Source organism: Bombus bifarius, unplaced genomic scaffold, assembly GCF_011952205.1.
Source record: "Bombus bifarius isolate JDL3187 unplaced genomic scaffold, Bbif_JDL3187 scf7180000009125, whole genome shotgun sequence".
Classification (NCBI taxonomy): domain Eukaryota; kingdom Metazoa; phylum Arthropoda; class Insecta; order Hymenoptera; family Apidae; genus Bombus; species Bombus bifarius.
This window is the reverse complement of record NW_022884914.1, coordinates 3,764,596-3,784,559: the sequence shown is the minus strand read 5'-3', so window position 1 is coordinate 3,784,559 and position 19,964 is coordinate 3,764,596. Positions and strand designations below refer to the sequence as shown.

The 19,964-nt window shown below is 27.3% G+C and overlaps 2 protein-coding genes across 8 annotated transcripts; one reads left to right on the top strand and one right to left on the bottom strand.

Moving 5' to 3' along the window:
* Positions 1–2,488: 2,488 nt before the first annotated feature.
* Positions 2,489–9,468, bottom strand: LOC117213841 (transcription factor SPT20 homolog). Of its 3 annotated transcripts, XM_033459539.1 has the most exons (22): positions 9,168–9,467; positions 8,058–8,168; positions 7,774–7,965; positions 7,541–7,659; positions 7,185–7,434; positions 6,822–7,034; positions 6,522–6,700; positions 6,231–6,440; positions 5,969–6,128; positions 5,811–5,885; positions 5,675–5,693; positions 5,361–5,587; positions 5,115–5,274; positions 4,826–5,031; positions 4,609–4,756; positions 4,311–4,504; positions 4,100–4,237; positions 3,918–4,014; positions 3,671–3,747; positions 3,402–3,585; positions 3,022–3,188; positions 2,489–2,875 (listed from the first exon to the last, which is right to left on the bottom strand). In XM_033459539.1, the coding sequence occupies exons 2-22, from the start codon at positions 8,103–8,105 to the stop codon at positions 2,720–2,722; spliced, it is 3,219 nt and encodes a 1,072-aa protein (XP_033315430.1). In that variant the 5' UTR covers positions 8,106–8,168; positions 9,168–9,467; the 3' UTR covers positions 2,489–2,719. The 3 variants fall into 3 exon arrangements, with proteins under 3 accessions (XP_033315430.1, XP_033315429.1, XP_033315428.1); XM_033459538.1 differs by having other exon boundaries at positions 3,022–3,185; positions 5,361–5,693; positions 9,168–9,468; XM_033459537.1 differs by having other exon boundaries at positions 5,361–5,693.
* A 450-nt stretch (positions 9,469–9,918) lies between these two features.
* LOC117213556 (rho GTPase-activating protein 26) lies at positions 9,919–19,483 on the top strand. Of its 5 annotated transcripts, XM_033458987.1 has the most exons (22): positions 9,919–9,937; positions 10,002–10,086; positions 11,059–11,222; positions 11,676–11,833; positions 14,673–14,744; positions 14,839–14,940; positions 15,011–15,121; positions 15,222–15,326; positions 15,890–15,961; positions 16,204–16,270; positions 16,350–16,447; positions 16,537–16,631; positions 16,704–16,785; positions 16,881–16,983; positions 17,066–17,287; positions 17,428–17,533; positions 17,622–17,943; positions 18,044–18,233; positions 18,317–18,473; positions 18,553–18,609; positions 18,715–18,794; positions 18,878–19,117. In XM_033458987.1, the coding sequence occupies exons 3-22, from the start codon at positions 11,063–11,065 to the stop codon at positions 18,967–18,969; spliced, it is 2,451 nt and encodes an 816-aa protein (XP_033314878.1). In that variant the 5' UTR covers positions 9,919–9,937; positions 10,002–10,086; positions 11,059–11,062; the 3' UTR covers positions 18,970–19,117. The 5 variants fall into 5 exon arrangements, with proteins under 5 accessions (XP_033314878.1, XP_033314877.1, XP_033314879.1 ...); XM_033458986.1 differs by having other exon boundaries at positions 9,920–10,086; XM_033458988.1 differs by lacking the exon at positions 15,890–15,961 and having other exon boundaries at positions 9,920–10,086.
* The last annotated feature ends 481 nt before the right edge of the window (positions 19,484–19,964 follow it).

Here is a 19,964-nt window from a genome sequence, read left to right as displayed (position 1 = left end):
TTAGATGAAAAAGATTCAACTTGGATGGTTCTGATGGGTTCAAATATTATTTTCATGACATAAGAAAAGAGACAATGTCAGCAATTCGACGACAAATGGAAGAAGGCAGCGTGATGGTTTGGGCCGGCATCGGTTATTTTGGCAAGACAAGTATCAAGTTCTTCAATGGGAGAATGAATAGTGTCCGATACATAAATTTAATCAAAGAACAAATAAATAATCCTGCAGAACGCATTTCTGGACCTGATTACATCTTTCAACAAGATAATGCATCTGTACACACATCAAGATTAGTCCAATCATATTTTAATGAAAATAATATATCTATTTTGCCGTGGCCTGCACGCTCCCCGGACCTTAATATTATTGAAAATTGTAGGACAGAACTTGTTCACGGCGTATACGCGGATGGAAAGCAGTATCAACAAGTACAAGAATTAAAAAATGCAATTATACGCAAATGGGATACGTTAAGTCAAAATTATATCCAGAAACTATATAAATCGATACCAAATCTTATAATAGAAGTAATGGAAAATAAAGGGGGATGTACCCATTATTAAATAAATATATATGTTTGATAAGTAATTATTGTTAGTTACAGTTTATGTTGATTATTATTTTCTTATTGTACATGTGTTATCATTTCGTTCTTAAAATAAAACAATTTTTTTTGTTACACACTAAATCTCATAATATTTTTAATTATTTTCAACGAACCGCATATTCTGAGCTCATAATGTTTTAATATTATATGTTACAGACGAAAAACTTTACACGCATCATTAAGAAATTGAAGATAGCACACCTGGGTTATCTTTTTGACAAGGAGTGTAAGCATGAGAGCTGAGTAAATTATTTTCCCCATTTTTTCTCCTTTTCTAATTCTATTATACTTCTTAGTAAAAATATTTATGTAGATATTTTCCAACACTGAGCAGTGCCAAATTATTTGTGCAGTTCCTATTTGCAATAAATACTTAAACAAATAATGAAATTAATTATTTAAATTAGAATAAGAAAACAAATTTTGTTATTGCATACAGCTGGAACTGAATGCCAACTAATATACAAAATTTTTATACCGTTTGTTATTGACGTAATCACTGTTGAGGATATTTAATTATGGTTAAAGAATGACATTTTTGTATCATATACTGAACTAAATATCATTACGTAATAAGTGACTTATAGCAATAATTATAAAAAGCACAAGTTATACATTTAATTACATATTAAATTATATTATTATTAAAAAAAAAATTGCTGTGTTTATAGGTATATGTACTGTACCATATGTTTGACGTATGTATTAATTTAGTATAGGTATAAGAACATCCCAGATTATTATCATGTAACTTATATGTAAATGTTATATATGTATTAATTTTTATATGTTTAAAAAGTGATACTGTATATTACTTAATCTATCTAAATTGTACATAAAAAATGTTTTATGGTGTTAAAAACTGTATATAGTTACATAATTGAAATTTATTTATTTTTTCCGGCTTTATTATTCGACTTACATATTTGTAACTTCCACTCGATCCCATACATAAGTTATGTAATTTTATTTTAAGATTAATTACTTATTTGGATGAAAGATTTGTTGTATTTTAACTTATTACTTCATTTCTGGATACCTTCTCGAGTACTCCCGTATGAAACTAACGGTTCACAAATTATGTTGCAATTGTTAAGAATATAAATAACACTTCATGCTTATTTTGAACTATGAAAAATTATTTTGAAAGTTGTTTCAGTATTTGTAATTATAAATAATACTGAAAATAGCTATCTTCAAGAGTTTATATATTAAATTATGACATGTTAATATATATATAATTAATAAAATAAAAACATTAAGACAAAACTTAATTTACTTTATGTTTATGATTATTGACGAATTAACATTATGAACTTGGGATAAATTAGAATTCAGGTGGATTCGGACAAGATCTCAGAATCTTGAGAAATACGAAAATATCGGAATTCCACTCAAATTTTGATGATTCATCTCGAATCCCAAGTTGATTCCCTATTCTCGAGACAATCCCACACATTTTTAATAATTCTAATGTGTTCATATGAAGTAACATAAAACCCGATGCAGCAAATGACTTTATCCGCGCGATATCGCTGCGATCATATATCTTTATTTGTTTTCCCAGTTAACAACAACGAAAACAGACATATGATCAGAGTGATATACTGCGGACAAAGTCGCTCGTCTGCACTAGTTCTAAATGTGTAGCTAGCAGCGACCGATTTTTTACAAAAAGTGTATATCATAAAATATTTTTATTTGAAATAAATAACAATAATATAAAGAAGGGTCGAGGTCAATAAAAAATGGAATATTTATTATATTTTTTAATATAAAACAAATCATATTGTATGTATAAGTTATATATACAATAATTGAAACCATCCTCAAAGTAATATTTTGAGGCAGAAATTTTTCTTTCGTTTTTTGTAGAAATAATTTATTGCACATGTGCACAAATATGTATTATGCTGATTTTTATAAAATATGTCTTTACTGTTAAACATTGATCGTTCATGAATAAAAATTGTATAATTTACAATTATAATTGCATGCATAATTAAAATTTTCAAATGTCATATTAACTTAATATATAAAAACCTCATTACATTTCTTATAGGCAGGCTCCAATTATTTCAGTGTGATGAAATATTAATTATTTGAACATGTTCAGGCTGGATCTTCCCCAGGGCCAGATGTAGAATTTCTCTGTGGCTCAATTTGAGTCCTGTTTTGCGAATTGCTAGTTGCAACCGCTACTTTATGTTGTGTAGTTAAACACTGTAACTGTTGGAGCTGTACAGGTTTAACAAGAGTTCTCTGTAACTACAGAATAAACAATCTTTGAATTGTACTTATAATTTTAAATAAATTCAAAAGTATATATATTCTTTTATATTACATCGTCTTTTATAATATGTAATTTTCTTCTCTTAACTAAAAATTTATACTAATAATGCAAAAATACATACTTGTTGTTGTGATAATGTTGCCACTCCAAGACTTTGAGTTTGCTGACTGCACTGCCCTGTAGAAGCTCTAGCATGCAAGGATTTTGTCAATAATGTTTGTTTATTTGCAGGTACTACTTGGGAAGAAGATGTCGTCTGGGACGCCATAAGCACTGGTTTCGTTGCTGCTATAAAACATGACACTATCCTTATTTGTTGAAAAAAATTTAATATAATGTCCTAAACATGAATAAATTAAGCAGCTTATATAAAAATATTTATACATATTAATGTATAATAGAAATTGTAAAATAATATGGAAACAATAGAATTTGTTGTTACTGTCTATAATCTATTTTTAAATAACAATATATTGTGACATGGTATCTATGGTAACTTACCCATTATAGGAGTTAACACCTGTTTATTACCAGACAGTATTAACTGACTGGCTGTCACTGTTTTAGCCACAGTTACTAATTGATTTGATAAAACAGTTGATTTAACTTGATTTGGTTGTACTTGACGCGCTATATGATTAACTCGTGGCCTTTGAGATCCAACAAGTTGAATTGCCTGTCCACCCTAAGAAGTAATCTTTATCTCATTTTGGGACTTTAATAAATTATTATGTACATATTATATAACACAATATATAATTTATAAATACCTGTGCAAGGGTAACAGAATTACTACTACGTATGTTTTGTTGTGATAATCCTTTGACTGCTGAAGGTATTATTTGGGCTACAACATTTATTGTATAATAAAATACAGATTATTTCGTATATCATAATTATTCAGTTTATATAGGCATAAAACATTTACTTATCTTTGTTAGTCAAACATTAATATATTAAATAAAGTAATTTAATATGAAGATTAGAATCAGTGCATCAAAAAGAAAAAATTCTTACCAATTGGTAACGACAAATGAGTATTGGCAGGATTAGTTATTACTACTGTTGGTGTACTTCCAGCAATAGCTGTTGTAACAACTGTAGTAGCTACCATCTAGAAATATAAATCAATATTTCAGAAAAATTTAAGTGTTAAACTAACCGAAATGAGCAGACGCGTGAAATACAAAAAAACTAACACTAGAAACCGTGGTGCAAGTATTAGTTGCAGATGATATAGGCAGAGAAACAATAACTCCTGTAGGTGTAACGGAACCCGTCGTTGCTGACACATTTAGCGACATCGTAATGGGTTGTGATAGTCCAGGAAATGATACCTGTTGTATAATGAATAGTACAGTAGTATTTCATCTTCTACGCCATATGTTGAAATAAGCAGCTCTCCACAACCTGAACATTTTGAAGACCATTGATGGAATTCGACAGACTAGTAAGATTTACACCCTGCAGGTTTACATTGGTTGATGGTGGAGTACTCATTGGCGTTGCAGATTGATTATTCTGACTGGAAGAAGCAGTTAACCGCTCAAGGAGAGAAGAACCAGAATTAATTCCTGGTATTGGATTATCTGCAGATGGCGTTCCTATAATACATAATTTTAATTATGTTCATCTTAAATAAGACAGAATAGAAATAATAGAAAAAATACACACTAATTGTATCTTGTGTGTATCTTCAAATATTTACCTGCTAACAAAGCTGAAAGTCCTGACATTGATAATCCAAGTGTTGAATTAGGATCTTGCACACGAGCTAATTTCACAGCTGTTGCTTTGACTGGTTGCTGCTTACAACTTAATTGTCCTGTTAAAGTTGAACTTAAACTCACCCTTACCTAAAAATATATTTCTTACAATTTCAGAATATTGTTAAAAACGTATAAGTACGAGCTTAATTGACTTACTTGACCAGTTGTATTAGGGACATTAATGACATTTCCATGACTAAGAACTCTAGATGGGATGGAAGCATTCAAAGAGATCCTTCGTGGCTGGACTTTCTGTTGCGTCAAATTGGCAGGACTGCTATTTAACAAACTAAGGATCGCAGCATTATTTGACTTGTTTGTAGTCTGTGCATTACTATTCATAGCAGCAGCTGCTGCATTTGCTGAAAGAATGTTTAATAAAATACTTTTATTTTTAGCATTTCTTTTATTTTGTATTACAGTTTATATCAATATCATAACAAACCTGCAGCTTGCTGTTGAAATTGTTGAGCAGAATTCATGAGAGATGTTACAAGTGCTGTTATCGCGGGATTAGTAGAATGTTTTTTAAATGGTATTTCATTTTGGCTCTGATTAACGGTTTCCGTAACACAATTTTGTGTTCCAGCTTGCAATTGAGCTTGCTATAAGTAGAGAAATATGTAAAGTTGTCCGAACATCAAAATATAATGTTACACATAATTCATATAAATTCATGTATAACTCCTACCAAAACTGGAACATTTGTAGATGTAGCATTATTAATATTACTGTTTAATTTCTGCTGAAAAACTAAAATTCCAGATCCATTACAGGAATTGCCATCAGCAACCGACATAGTAGAGTTATCAATCTGTACAGATGTGGAGGCATTTGATCCACCATTAGTTAAAGGTTGCCCTGGACTCATTGACGTAGTCTCAGTCTGAGCAATAACTTGCGGAATATTTGTTGCATCTACGCATGTCAAGTTATTAGCAGAAGTAGTGGCTTCTGTCATAGATTTCATTGAAGCTACTTGACCAGCTAGAGTATTTAACTGACCTTGAGCTCTTGATAAGATCTGAAATAATTATTATTAAATATTAGTTTAGTTCAGAACAGTCTTATTAAGATTTATTACGTTTATTAAAAGTATAATAATTTTATTCAAATATTTAGCAAGAAATATTTAATTTACCTGCTGCGCAACATGTTGAGATTGAGCTTGTTGTAAATGCTGAGCAACTAATTGCGCTGCTTTTGCTTGCTGCGCCTAAAACAAGTTTATTAATCAAAAAGTATTTATTTGAAAATTCATACAATAAGAAAAAAATTTCACTTTTGTAGTATACATACTTGTTGATGTGCTCGTTGCATACCGGGTGTACATGTTACGCGAGGCACCTGCCCTGGTACAACATGTTTTATTCTAACGTTCTTTCTACCCTCTTCCGTAAATATTTCCGTAAACTGTTGAATGTAATGATTTGCCAGAACTCTTGTACCTAATGTAAATCTATAAAAAATTCCAAATATTTATTTGTCCAATCAATTTTTATAACTTCAATAAAATATAAAATTCTATTTGATAAAAAGAGAATGATGAGCAAATACTCGCCGGCATGCAGATCCGTTTTTCTCTCCTTCACGATGATTCTTATCCATATAAAGCTCTCCCAGGTACTCAGAATTAGAAGGTCTTTGTAGAATTGAGAGCTTTATGTGATCTATTTCACCTTGACTTCCTCCCGTTTCTAATATATATTCTTCTATAACATGTGGCAAACAGTCTTTTGTTTCTCGCGGGCGTTCGTATGCTTTTGCAAATCTATCATACATGAAGCATAAATTTGTATTAATACATATAGTGACGTTTGATAAATAATAGTAACTTTTTACTGAAATGTACCTTAAAACATCAATAGGTGTATTTGGTGGAAGTAGAGGAGGATTTGTAAGAGAAGGCGGTGGACAGGCAGTGGTTGTAGCTACTCCTCTCTTTGCTCTTAATTTTTGCATTAAATCTTGTATTGTTAATCCCTCTGGTTGCGCTAATTGTTCCAATTTTCTCTTACGATTAACTGTAACCTATAACAAAACAAGGTAAAATATTTCAAATATTAGAATTAAGCATGATATAATATATTTAAAAACACAAGCAAACTAAATAGAAATCACAGTTGCATTCTAGTCCATTACAATTAATTACCTGTGAAAACTTTTTGGCTTGTCGCATAAGTTGGTGATCAGTAAGCAAAGATTTAGATTGCCTTAATCGTGTTGTAGCTATGCTAGGAATAGGATTTGGATCAAGACAAAGAGGTCCTTGGGTAGCTGCGACTAAATGTGATTCTAACATTAATCGTTCTTCATGACTCCAATCACCATCACTAGTTAAGGTTGATACATCTGAGAGTACACTCTAAAAGATATTAAGACATTATGCTGATTAATTTAAATTCATTAGATAAAACTTAATTATTATTTTATTTATTATCTTATTTTGTCACTTATATTAGTATTTCTCAAATTTCATTTCTAGTGAAAAACTAGTATTTTTTTTATTTCTCACTTGTGTTGTAGGCTTAAGAAGCACATGGTGAACTTCAGCTTTAGTATGAGGAAATGCTTTTCGATAATCTCGAACTTCAGCTATTATACAACCATCATAAAATAAATGAGAATGATTAGTTTCTAGTTGCTCAGCCAACATTGCAGGCAATTGACCATTATCTATACATGAAAGCAATTCACCCTGTTCGTAACCCATCAGTTGTGTTTCAGCTAATATTGAATTTTTATCATACTGATTTCCCTTATCACTATTAAATTAAAATTACTTATTAATCTACTATTATTAATTTAGTTTCCAAATATATTGTAAATAAATATTAACATATACTTAATAGAAAAGTATAATATATTTACCTATTTCTTACAGCTAGTGAGTATCCTTTATTACCAGCATAGAGATTTACGATTAATGTATATAGACCTTCTCTTTGCACCAATCTTCCCAAAAGGTCACATTCATTTTCTAGATTATTCTACATAAATAAAAATATTATTATTAAACTAGTTTATTAATCTATATTAAATTTTTTGGAACATATTTAATATTAAGAATATTAAAAATATTATTTCTATAGAAGTATACATACCAACACAGAGTCAGGAGTTGCATGAGGAACTTTAGTAAGTTCTTCAAAATATAATCTAGTCAACTTAGACTGAATGCTGTGTTTAGAATGATTCTGTTCTTTTTTTTGAATAGATAATTTATCACAAGCTGAACTTATAGAATTTTGTCCTTGAACATTTTTCCAACATTTGGATACCTGATTTATCATATCCTGCATATAAAATGTAAATATTTAAAATTAAAAAATCTACTTGAATTAATTAGAAACTTATAATAAATTAGAAAATAATAATAAAATATTACCTGAGCCTGCCGACACGCATCTTCTAAACTACAGGCTGTATCAATCATTTTAATTTTTGATTGCTAAAACCATTTAATGTCATATCTGATATAATAATGAATTTTCACAATCTAAAATAATTTCATAAAATATTAATATCATAGTTTTTATGACACAAAATTTGTATTATATTAATTTAATAAACATTTATGCCATGATGTTTAAGTAAATAAAATACTTTACTATAAGATATTTTTTTATAATTTTTAAAATTTTACAAGATTTTTAAGATTATTACATTCTAGAAAATGTGTTTAATATAAGACTTAAATTGCTAATATTATGATATGATATTAGTTATATATATAATCATATATAATATAGTGCGATTAGTATAATCTATGAAAGAAAGAAAAAGAAAGAGAAAGGAATAGAGAAAGTATTTTTTATTCATCTAAATAGGTTATCCTTAATATAGTTTAATTATCAATAACTAAATTCATATATATATATATAAATATAAAAATTTGTGTAATAAACTTTCGTTGCTAGCATTTGTATCACATTTATAAATAAAATTAATTTAAAATTATATATCAAAACATTACATAAAGCTATATTCAATATAATACAATAATATGATATTAAATAGATAAAATATATAAAAAGATATATATACAGTACAAAATAAAAAATTATAACGTTGAAAAAGGTTTTAGTTAAGTATAATAATTTGATAAAGAGTAAGAACATAATTTGTTATGAATTGTAAAAAATACTAATGTGGAATATTTTACAAATGCATTTTTTATTACATTTGTTTATCGATGAGGCTATTATGTTTCTTATCTCGCCTTTTGAACATTATAACAAGTATTTCAAACATAATAGTAAATTAATGCAATCAGAGAGTATCAAAAGGTAAAAAATAAGATCAATAAATAAGATTTATCGAAACAGAGGGTTATGTACAAGTTACAAATAAATATGAGAGAATATGTTTTAATCATAGCGTGAATTCACCGAATGTCAAAACAAGCACGCTACATGAGAGGTTATGTAAATGTTTATGAATTAATACAAATTACATTTAAATCTTTCGAATAAAACATAAACAATAGGTTATTTACCTCTAATGGATCCACAAAGTAATCTAATAGTAAACATTGGACACAGGATGTGACTCAAGTTAATTTTCTTATCATAACCTCACACGAATTGGTAAATAATACACAAGTTTACAGATAGCGAAAATTTTTGTCAACGAGTTCTTATAATCAATAAAAATTATTTAGTGTCAAATAAATAATATTTACAAGTAAGAAACGTCATTTTAGAGGACACAATGTAACCTATTATACAAACACCACACAATCATAGACTGGAAAATTGACCACATTTCTCTCTAGTGAGTTACTCAATTTATAGTTCGCAAGCTCGACTAGCATTCGAACAACTAAAGACGAATTTAATGTTTCATGTCGAACACTGATCTCGAATTTTATTCGAGAAGAAGACAGATCTATCGGGAAAGTTATTAATGTAAGAGAGAAACAGTATTAAGAAGTCTGACCAGCTTTTAGCAAATTTATTTATGAAAAGGATACATAAATAGTAGTCTACATTAATTGATTAAAATTTTATAAGAATAAAAATTTTTTATTCAAGAATCATATATTAGCTTTAGATTTTAAACTTTTTATGAAAAACTTATATTTATTTAATTTGTATAAATTCGTTTTCATTTATGGTACAACTGTACTACTAGGTACTACATTAAAATACCATTACCAATATACAAGTGGGATTCCATTCTTTAGATAAATTGTTCATGTTCAAGATTACGATAATCCAAGCCTAAGTTCAAGACGTAGACATTTTGTATCGAAGATCGATATTTGTAAGTATACAAGCAATGTCATTTTGCTAATTACAATGTTATGTTAATGTAAAAACCATCATAGTGTTGAATGAGAAATGTATGGAATTCAAGTCAATTTAAGAAAGCAAGTTTTGCTTCCAAATTTTCGCAACAATTCCTACTCTTAGGTAAGTGATATTTTAATACTGTCATTTAGAAGGAATAATTGGAAAATTACTTAATATTTGATTATTTCTTATTTATTATAATCTTTATTATAATTATAAATTACATTTAAAAAAATGTAGAAATTTTTATCTTTTGGCAGCATTATATACTTAATTATTAAATTTGATTTTTGTAAAATATTTTATGGACATATAATACGTATATTCAATCTTTTGAATACTATATTATTCTTAATTTTATTTTAGCATAATAGGTTTATATATTCATATATCCACTTACATAAATACGTATATATATACATACACATATATTTTATATTAATATTAATTAACTATTTTTATAAATATATTTTTTATTTTTAATCAATGAGAAATTATTTATTAAAAAAGAATGGTTTGTAGCTTTTTAATTATAAGTTTTATATGTTAATGTAGTTTTTGTGAATTTATTTAAAATATTACGATAACAATGTATAGTTTCATTGTAGTAAAGGTTACTAGTTTATAAAAATAATAATTGTACACATAAGGCATAAGTTATTTTATAAAAGTACTATGTAATTGTTTTGTTTTCGCAATATATAATTTTATATTATACATTGTGTTATATCGCGGTGTTTTGAATAACCCGCCATTTAATCTGTAGTTAGTTCATTTGACTCAAGAGGGTATATGATCTTTAATCGTCGTTGTAAAGCTCCTGTCTACGTAATCGTGCTAGTGATTTAGTATTAATCTTAACGAAGATTCAGAAATATATCGTTCATGACTATCAATAAATGAAAGAAATATTGTGAACTGATTTTTCTTCACGTCAAAGAGAATTTGCGCTGCGAAGTGTTTTGATGCACATTCTGTGATATATTGTCTCCGTTAAATGATCATATATCGTAATAGTTATTCTAAGTGTTAATTTATCGGGTCTGTTGTTTTGATTTATTAATGACATTTGAATTTTAATATACAATCAAGAATAATGGGTGTTGGCCTCAAACCATTAGAGTTTACGGATTGCTTAACTGATAGTCCTTACTTTCGAGAGAATCTTCATTATCATGAGCGTGAATTGGAGAAGACCAGCCAACAAATTAAACGGCTCATCAAAGAGGTCAAAGATCTTTTATTAGCTGCCAAAAGTAAGTCTATTTGTCACAAGGTTGATAAGGTTCTATGTACACATGTAACAGCTGCTCTTATCTTATTCTATTTTACTTTCATGTTTTCCAGTAACATATTTTAGTTACAAAGTTATAATATTGAACAATTTTTTAATCAACTATATTGACACTAAATTTTTTTCAAAGTTTAGGTTATTTTTTAATTTATGATGTATGTCATATTCATATTTTGTAATATAAATATATTTGATTTGTGCTACTATACATATAGACTATACTAAATTTTAATTTTGTTTATTATTTTCGTCATATCATAAACTATGTTATAATATCATATGGAATAATGTTATATTTCATTATAATTGTATTTTTACCATTTATATAATTGAAGATACAAGTAATAAGGTTCTGAATAAATATATTTATTGTAAAATCTATGATCATGAAAATAACAGCTATTAACTTATTTAGATTTGTCCAGAGCGCAGAGAGCATTTTCCAAAACATTGCAGAATTTTAGTTTTGAATGTATTGGAGAAACTCAAACTGAGGACGAAACTCACATATCACAAAGCCTTAAGGAATTTGGTAAACTTATTGCATCAATAGAAGATGAAAGGGATCGCATGGTATGCAATGTTTTTAGTATATAAATATGTTTTATATTCATTGGAAAGACTATTCTTGAATGAAAGCAATTCATATTATAATATTTTTTATAGTTTTATTAATTTGTTATAGTTCAATTCCATAATATTTAACAATAAAAATTAAATTTTATGTTTGGCATAAGAAATCAAAAATTATAATTTTGATAAAAGTTTACCATAAAAGTCATAGTACAATTTTATGTATCATATTTTTTATTAAACTAGTAACTAAAATATTTAAAATGATATACTTTTTTTATATTTTCTGCAAAAAGACATTGTTGTGTATGATTTATTTGTTTATAAAAATATAATAAGTGTTACTATATATAAAAACTCTGTTTTTATAGAAGGAGCACATCCTGGTTATTTAATGGTATATCTTTTGAAACATATTTTCAATCAAAGTTCTTTTTATAATTAAATTATATTTATTTTTTCAATATTTTTTAAAAGTAAACAATTTAGTATATTACAATGTACATATTTCTTGTCATGTTTCTGAATGCACACACAAATAGCTTTTATTTTTGAATTACAAAAGAGCTTTTAACATTTACATTAATATCCTCTTCAAGGAACAAGTAAAAATTTTATATATTATTGCATGTAACTGTTATATACATATAACATATCTTTATAAAATGTTTCAAGCGTTTAATGCATATAAAAACAAAGACTAAGTGTTCTTAGCACTAACATGTTAGTAACATTCTTTAACAAGTTATATATTTAATAATTTTTAATGCATTAGGTAAGTTGCATATTTAATTACTGTTACAAAAAATAAGTTTTTCCCCAAATAGTGAAATAACAGAATGTTGTTATGCTTGTTTTTCTATAGCAATGTCAGTGCTTGTGTGTATGTGTGAACATAGGACACATACATGCATTTGCATTCATTTTTAAACAAGGAATGTGTCTTAGTAACTCTTTTATAGTTCAATAATTTTGTACTTAATCTTCTATTTTAGTATTGATATGGTACAAGATTTTATGATGTTTAGAATAAATAATCAGGATTGGATGATTGAATCCAGTCCCCATTCTGAATATAAGAACACAATATTGTTCAGTTTAGTATTTAGTGCTAAAGTAGTTATAATAAGCTTATTCAGGTAATGTGCGTTAATAAGTCATATATTTTCTCTTACTACTAACATATGTGTGTGTTCGTGCACATAAATACATAAATGTTACGATACATAAATGTGTAATAAATGAAATAACTAAGTTGTAGCTTAATCATTTTATTTACATAAATTGTCTAATTTGTATTATACAGGGTGGTTGGTAACTGGTGGTACAAGCGGAAAGGGGGTGGTTCTACGCGAAAAAAGAAGTCGAAAATATAGAATAAAAATTTTTTTTTTTTAATTTTTCCATCGAGACAACGATCTACAGTGAGATCCGTTATAACGAGACGTGATAAAGTGCACGCGTACCGAGCGAAAATTCAAAGTCGATTTTCTCGAAAACAAAGCCTCGAACGAAAAATTTTTATTCTATATTTTCGACTTCTTTTTTCGCTTAGAATCACCCCCTTTCCGCTTGTACCACCAGTTATCAACCACCCTGTATAAATCTTTTTATGTTACTATTATTTAGTGAGACATATTCTACATATGGCTTTTATATAAATACATATGTTAATAAAATAATTTCTAATACATTTCATTTATGTATCAAAAAAGCAATTATAAAAATTTGCAAGAAATTGAAAATCTGTAGTTAAAAATGTATTCTAAATAAAATGTCAACAAAGATTAGAGTTATTATAATCAATACATTGTTTAATATCCTTAAAAAATTATTTGATAATTACAAATTTTAAATAAACTATGTCTTTATTATACGAGGATATTATTGTTATCACCTTAAATACAGAAAACATGTTTATTGTTTCAGTTTAAAATAAACGTGTATATTATTTATTATTATACAGAGCACTCTAAATCTCTTGTGGACAATTAAGTGGGAGGTGATTCGTCATGTGAAAATGAATCGAAAAGAAAGAATATTTTCGTCCGAGGCCCCGTTTCCGAAAAAATCGAGTTTGAAAATTCGGTTAAGTATCGACTAGATATGGATAAACAATTAGCAGGAGATTATTTGTTATTACGTGCGAAAATAAGTCAAAAACGTAAAACGAAATTTTTCCGCTTAAGGCATTATTTTCAAGAAAACTAAGTTTGAACATGCTTAGTTAAGAACTGGTCTAGTGCACGCGCATGATACATTTTAAAATTTATTTTTCTTGAAAACAAAGAATTTTATACAAAATTTGAATTCTTCATCTTTTACTTATTTTCATATATATTTCAATTTTGTGTCGATTATTATTATATTTCTATTCAGTTTGCAATTAGTTAAATTCCGAAAACGGGGCACTATATGAAAAAAATGTATTCTTTCTTTTTGATTCATTTTTACATGCAGAATCATCCCCTAGTCGATCGTTCACGAGTTGCAGAACGCCCTGTATATATTATATAATATTATTTTATGTTTTCTATAATGTTGCTTTTGTAATAAACATTGGCTGTATATCTCACAATATAATTATTTAGTTTCTCTGTATATATATTTGTATTATGATTTAATTTCACTTTTTATTGTTTCTTATTATGATTAACTTTATTTATATGTTATATGTAGTTGTGCATATATGCACATATAATTCCTAAAAGTTATATAATTTTATTTCTGTATGTATTTATTTCAGTACAAGACAAGATCACTGCTTACTGTGATTCAATGAATTTTAAAGTTATTCTTTTATAAAAATTTTACTTTATTCAATAACTTTTATTTTTAGCTTGAACGTGCTTATGATCAAATTATACTCCCTTTGGAGAACTTTAGAAAAGAACACATTGGAGGCGTCAAGGTAATGTAAAAACTTTAGTAAATTAAATTTCAAAGTTAATGTATATAGTACAATCTTTTATTTATGAAATAATATGAAACTAATATATTAATAGGACGGAAAGAAGAAATTTGAGAAACAAACTATTAAATTTTGTCAAAGCCAAGAACGCTACTTGAATTTGTCTACCAAAAAACAAGACAATGTTCTTCAAGAGGTATAAATATTTGCATATTATAAAAGCAAAATATTTATAGTACTTGATCTAATAATATAATTACTTTTAGGCTGATGCAACACTGGAAATGGCTGAAAGACATTTTTGTCAAGCTAGTTTAGAGTATGTGTTCTTGCTTCAAGAAGTACAAGAACGTAAAAAATTTGAATTTGTGGAAACTGTAAGTTTTCTCTTTTTATATGTTTTTCATTAAATTATTATAGATTTTAAATCAAGAATAATTAAATATTACAAGTTACAAATAATACTATTTTTTCCAGTTACTAGGTTTTATGTTTGGTTGGTTAACATTTTATCATCAAGGACATGAAGTTGCAGAGGATTTTAAACCTTATATGACTGAACTGCAGCTAAAAATACAAAAGGTTAGTTCTCTCCTTACTTTGTATTTCATTGCTTTAAAATATATGAAAAGCATTAGAAGCACGATTCTAAAACTGATTACTTACATTAGCACTATTCAGATGACAACAAAGTTGCTTTGTGCATTATAACATTGATTTATATAAATCTATGAAATACATTGTGCATTGTTGTTTCACATTCTATCTCTCATATATCTTACAATTTATTTATTGAATTACTATACAAAATTTGGAAATGAAAATTTTATCATTTTATTATAATATAAATTACTTTGTTAACTTATGTTATTATAAGAATGTGGTACAACATATTCCAAATATTTTGAAAGATTATTTGGGATATATAATTTGGGTACTTTTAAATGTCTTGTTATGCACTTTGAAGTATTTTAATATTAGTAATTCTCTCATAATTGATTTGGTTGTTAATGTTCAACTACTTGTAGATATACTTAAATGTAACTTCTTACTAAATTATTGTGTGGTGCAAATATTATTAGGATAACAGCATGATAAATAGCTTACTAATTTTCAATTTTATGTGTGTGTGTGTGTTTTACAAGACTAGAGAAAATTTCCTTGCTACCCGGGATAAAACAGAATCACTTATGAATAAAATGAAGGATATGAAAAAGGTATGTGATATATTTTTTATTATTTTTATCATTTAATTTTAGTATACATCATTGTTATTTACAATGCATAAGAAAATGTGTTATTAAAACATAATATGTAAAATTGATTAATTAATTCTAGAAATGATTGAACATGAGTTCTATGTTCAAACATTGTATTTAAAAAAAAAATCTGTTATTGTATAATGATAAAGTTAATAGTAATCTATAATGGAAATACTAGTAATATTTTCATTTTGTAGTCTGCTGTAGAAAGTGGGGTCAATAAACTATACACACGTGAAGGTTATTTGTTTCTAATGGAAAAGAGTAAATATATAAAGTTTTATGTAGTTAATAAATGGAACGTATATTTATTACATATTAATATAATCATAAATCTTTATAGAGGCATTTGGCACAACATGGACAAAACAGTATTGCACATATCAAAAGGACAAAAAGGAATTTACAATGATACCTTATAATCAACTTACAGGAAAGTTTGTAAGTAAGCTTTAGGTTTTCTAAAATGAATGTTATTATGAATGTACTATCAAGAAAAAGCATTCATTAATATTGTCTTAACTTAATAGAGTAGCAAAGAAGTTTTTACATTGGCATCTTGTGTACGTCGTATGTCAGATACAATTGAAAAACGATTTTGCTTTGATATCACCACTATTGATAAGTAAGTTCAATTCATAATAATTCATAATACAAATATTTTTACATTACATTTACAATTCTTTTATTTTCTTAGACCTAATGTAGTATATACATTCCAAGCACTTTCTGAAGAAGATAGAAAGTTATGGCTTGATGCCATGGATGGTAAAGAACCAGTAAGTAACAATTATTATTGGATTCCTACTGCATTACTTTTTAAATCGAGAATGATTGAAAAAAATTGATACAATATCTATATTTATCATTCCAGAATTACCCTATAGTAGGTGCATCAACCAAATCTGAAGAAACCACCTTAGATGAAACTGGTTTCATGTTCGTATCAAAATGCATTACAACGCTCGAAGAAAGAGGTAAGTTTGAGGTAGCAATTTACATATTTCATATGTAAATTTCATCAGAAAATTACTTTAATATGATGTATTACTGTTCTAGGTCTTGAAGAGCAAGGTCTCTACAGAGTCGTTGGTGTTGCTTCCAAAGTAAATAAACTTTTAGCTATGGGACTAGATAGAAGGAAACTAGAGAAACTTAATCTGGATGATCGCTTTGAATGGGAAAGTAAAACTATTACTAGTGCACTCAAAACATATTTGAGGACGCTATCTGAACCGTTAATGACTTTCCGATATTATAATAGTTTCATTTCAGCTGCGAGTGCGTATAGGTATTCTCTATAATATTATTTTATTTGAAATCTTTAAATTAAAAATACCATCTTTTTTATATTAAATTTCTATAAATTAAAAAATATATTTTTTAATTATATTTTTCATTTTTATTATTCTTTTCAACAGAACAAGAAATCAAAGAAGCACGTATCAATGATATTCATAATCTTGTTTATCGACTCCCAAAAGCGAATTTCAATATGTTAGTGCTTCTTATTAAACATTTGTACAGGTATATTAATAACAAAGTCAATTTTATTGAATATTCAAAATTATGCAAATTGTGTAATTTTTTAACCTAACTATATGTTGTTTTGTAGTGTGGCGAAAAAAAGTGATAAAAATTTAATGACTGTCGGTAATTTAGCGGTATGTTTCGGGCCATCCTTACTGCGACCAGAAGAAGAAACAGTAGCTTCTATAATGGATATTAAATTTTACAACATAGTAGTCGAAATTTTAATTGAAAATTGTGAGAGAATAATTGCTGGTCCACCACAAGATACTGTACGCTCAGCACAAAATACCATTCCCTCTCGATCACAACGTGTTAATGTAGAAGATGGGTCAACATCTTCTGGTAATGGAACTCCTTTCCTAAGGTATCCAGTACATGCTAATATATCTTCACCACATGGACATGTAAGTTATATATTAGCTGATTTTACGTTTCAAAGCATAAAATAAACTTTTTGTCGATTATACGATACATACATTATTCGAAATTAAATTATTTATACAGCTTGGTACTAGATCATACTATGATAGCCCACTAGCAGTTGTTACTAAATCATCTTCTATAGATGAACGAAAAAATGGCGACTACGAAGAAACAGAACATACAAGTCACAGAATACCGACATATTTAGATAGTCGAAGTGGACGTGTTAAATTAACGAATGCAAATCTTATATATCATTCTGCAGATAAAGGTTATTTTAATTCTTTTTCAAAATGTATTTGTTTATCTGCATGATTTATAATTTAATAATTATAAATAATTATATAAATTCAGTATTAACCAGTGGCAATACGAGTAGCTCGAGTGAATCAATCGCTTCTGATCCACACTCATTTTCATCTGACTTGCCAGTAAAACAAAAACGTGGTTCTATGATGTCTGTACATTACCCGTCGGGTTACACTCAACGAAACAATCCATCGGTATCTGTGTAAGTGCCTTTTTATTAACTAAACATTTTATTTTCTTACTTGAATGTACTTTTAATATGCATACAATTTTATTTGTAGAGTTAATACATCACCTAGCAGTGGACGTTCAAGCCCTGGACAAGTACCTGGTATATGGTAAACATAAAATTCTTATTAAACATGTTCATCATAATTTGTTATGTATATATTTTCATTATGATATCAATATTGCGTTATTTAAGAATATATTTTTTCTTACAGGAGAGTCCGCACTTTGTATGCTTGTGTGGCCGAAAGCGATGGAGAATTGTCATTTGAACCAAATCAAATTATTACAAATGGTATACAAAATTTAGTACATTTAATGATTGCACATTAGAAAATTGCTTTACGAGTAAAGTACTAACATAATATTTAATTATAGTAAAGGCCTCTTTGGAACCAGGATGGTTGGAAGGTACATTAAATGGTAAGACGGGATTGGTCCCAAAGAATTATGTTGAACAATTGCCTTGAATTTGGAAAAGCCAAAGAGTGCCTACATTGTTTTTACATTGCATAATTCGTAGGGTATGTTTAGTACTATTGCCTACTGAAACATATGTTCACGAAAACGGGAATGCTATGCAATGACATTTGTGAAATATAATGTTTTCTATTTAAATTCCTTTGGGTACAATTTACATAGTCAATTACACACACGTGCGCACGCGTGCTCACATATACACATACATACAAACATCTTTATTTATTAGGAGCCTTTTTGCTCAAAAACGACTATAGTGTATATAATCACTTGTAGAAAAATTTATATATATCTACATATATAGTGCTAATATATTATATGATATTTAAATATATTTGTACTAAAAGATATTGATCCAGTATATAGCTTTTAGGAGATCTCATAGGCAATAATATTTGTTTATAGTGCGATAATCTCCACGCGTAATGTGCACGCATGTGTACACACATATAATATCAAAATGTGATAAAATAAATAAATACCAAATACAATCAGAATTTTTAATAAAGATTTTAATAGTATAAAGACTACATTAATTTATAATTAAATATATTACAAAAAAAATGTATACGTATTTGTAGTTTCCTAAATAATAATCTTACGTTTCAATTTTAAAAATTAGATAACTTATGTGTAAAACTATTAAATAAAATAATGTAAGGAATGTATTTAAAACATCACCTTATAAAATATGTTAATTTATTCATTACTGACTTTTATCTTTAATAGTAATTAAAATAATATATTACTGTAAAATAAAATTTTACATAACGAAATAAGTTTTTATCTTAAAACACTCTTTTAAATATTTTATAACAATTAAGTTGTAATAAACATAATTAACAGAATAATAGTTAAAATGATGTTCGTTATTTAATTTATCAATTAATGTAACAAGATTTTGTAACTTATTTATTCTTTCATTTTTAATATTTAATATCTATTAAGTACTTTTTATTTTTATTCCATATGAAATTTAGTTTAA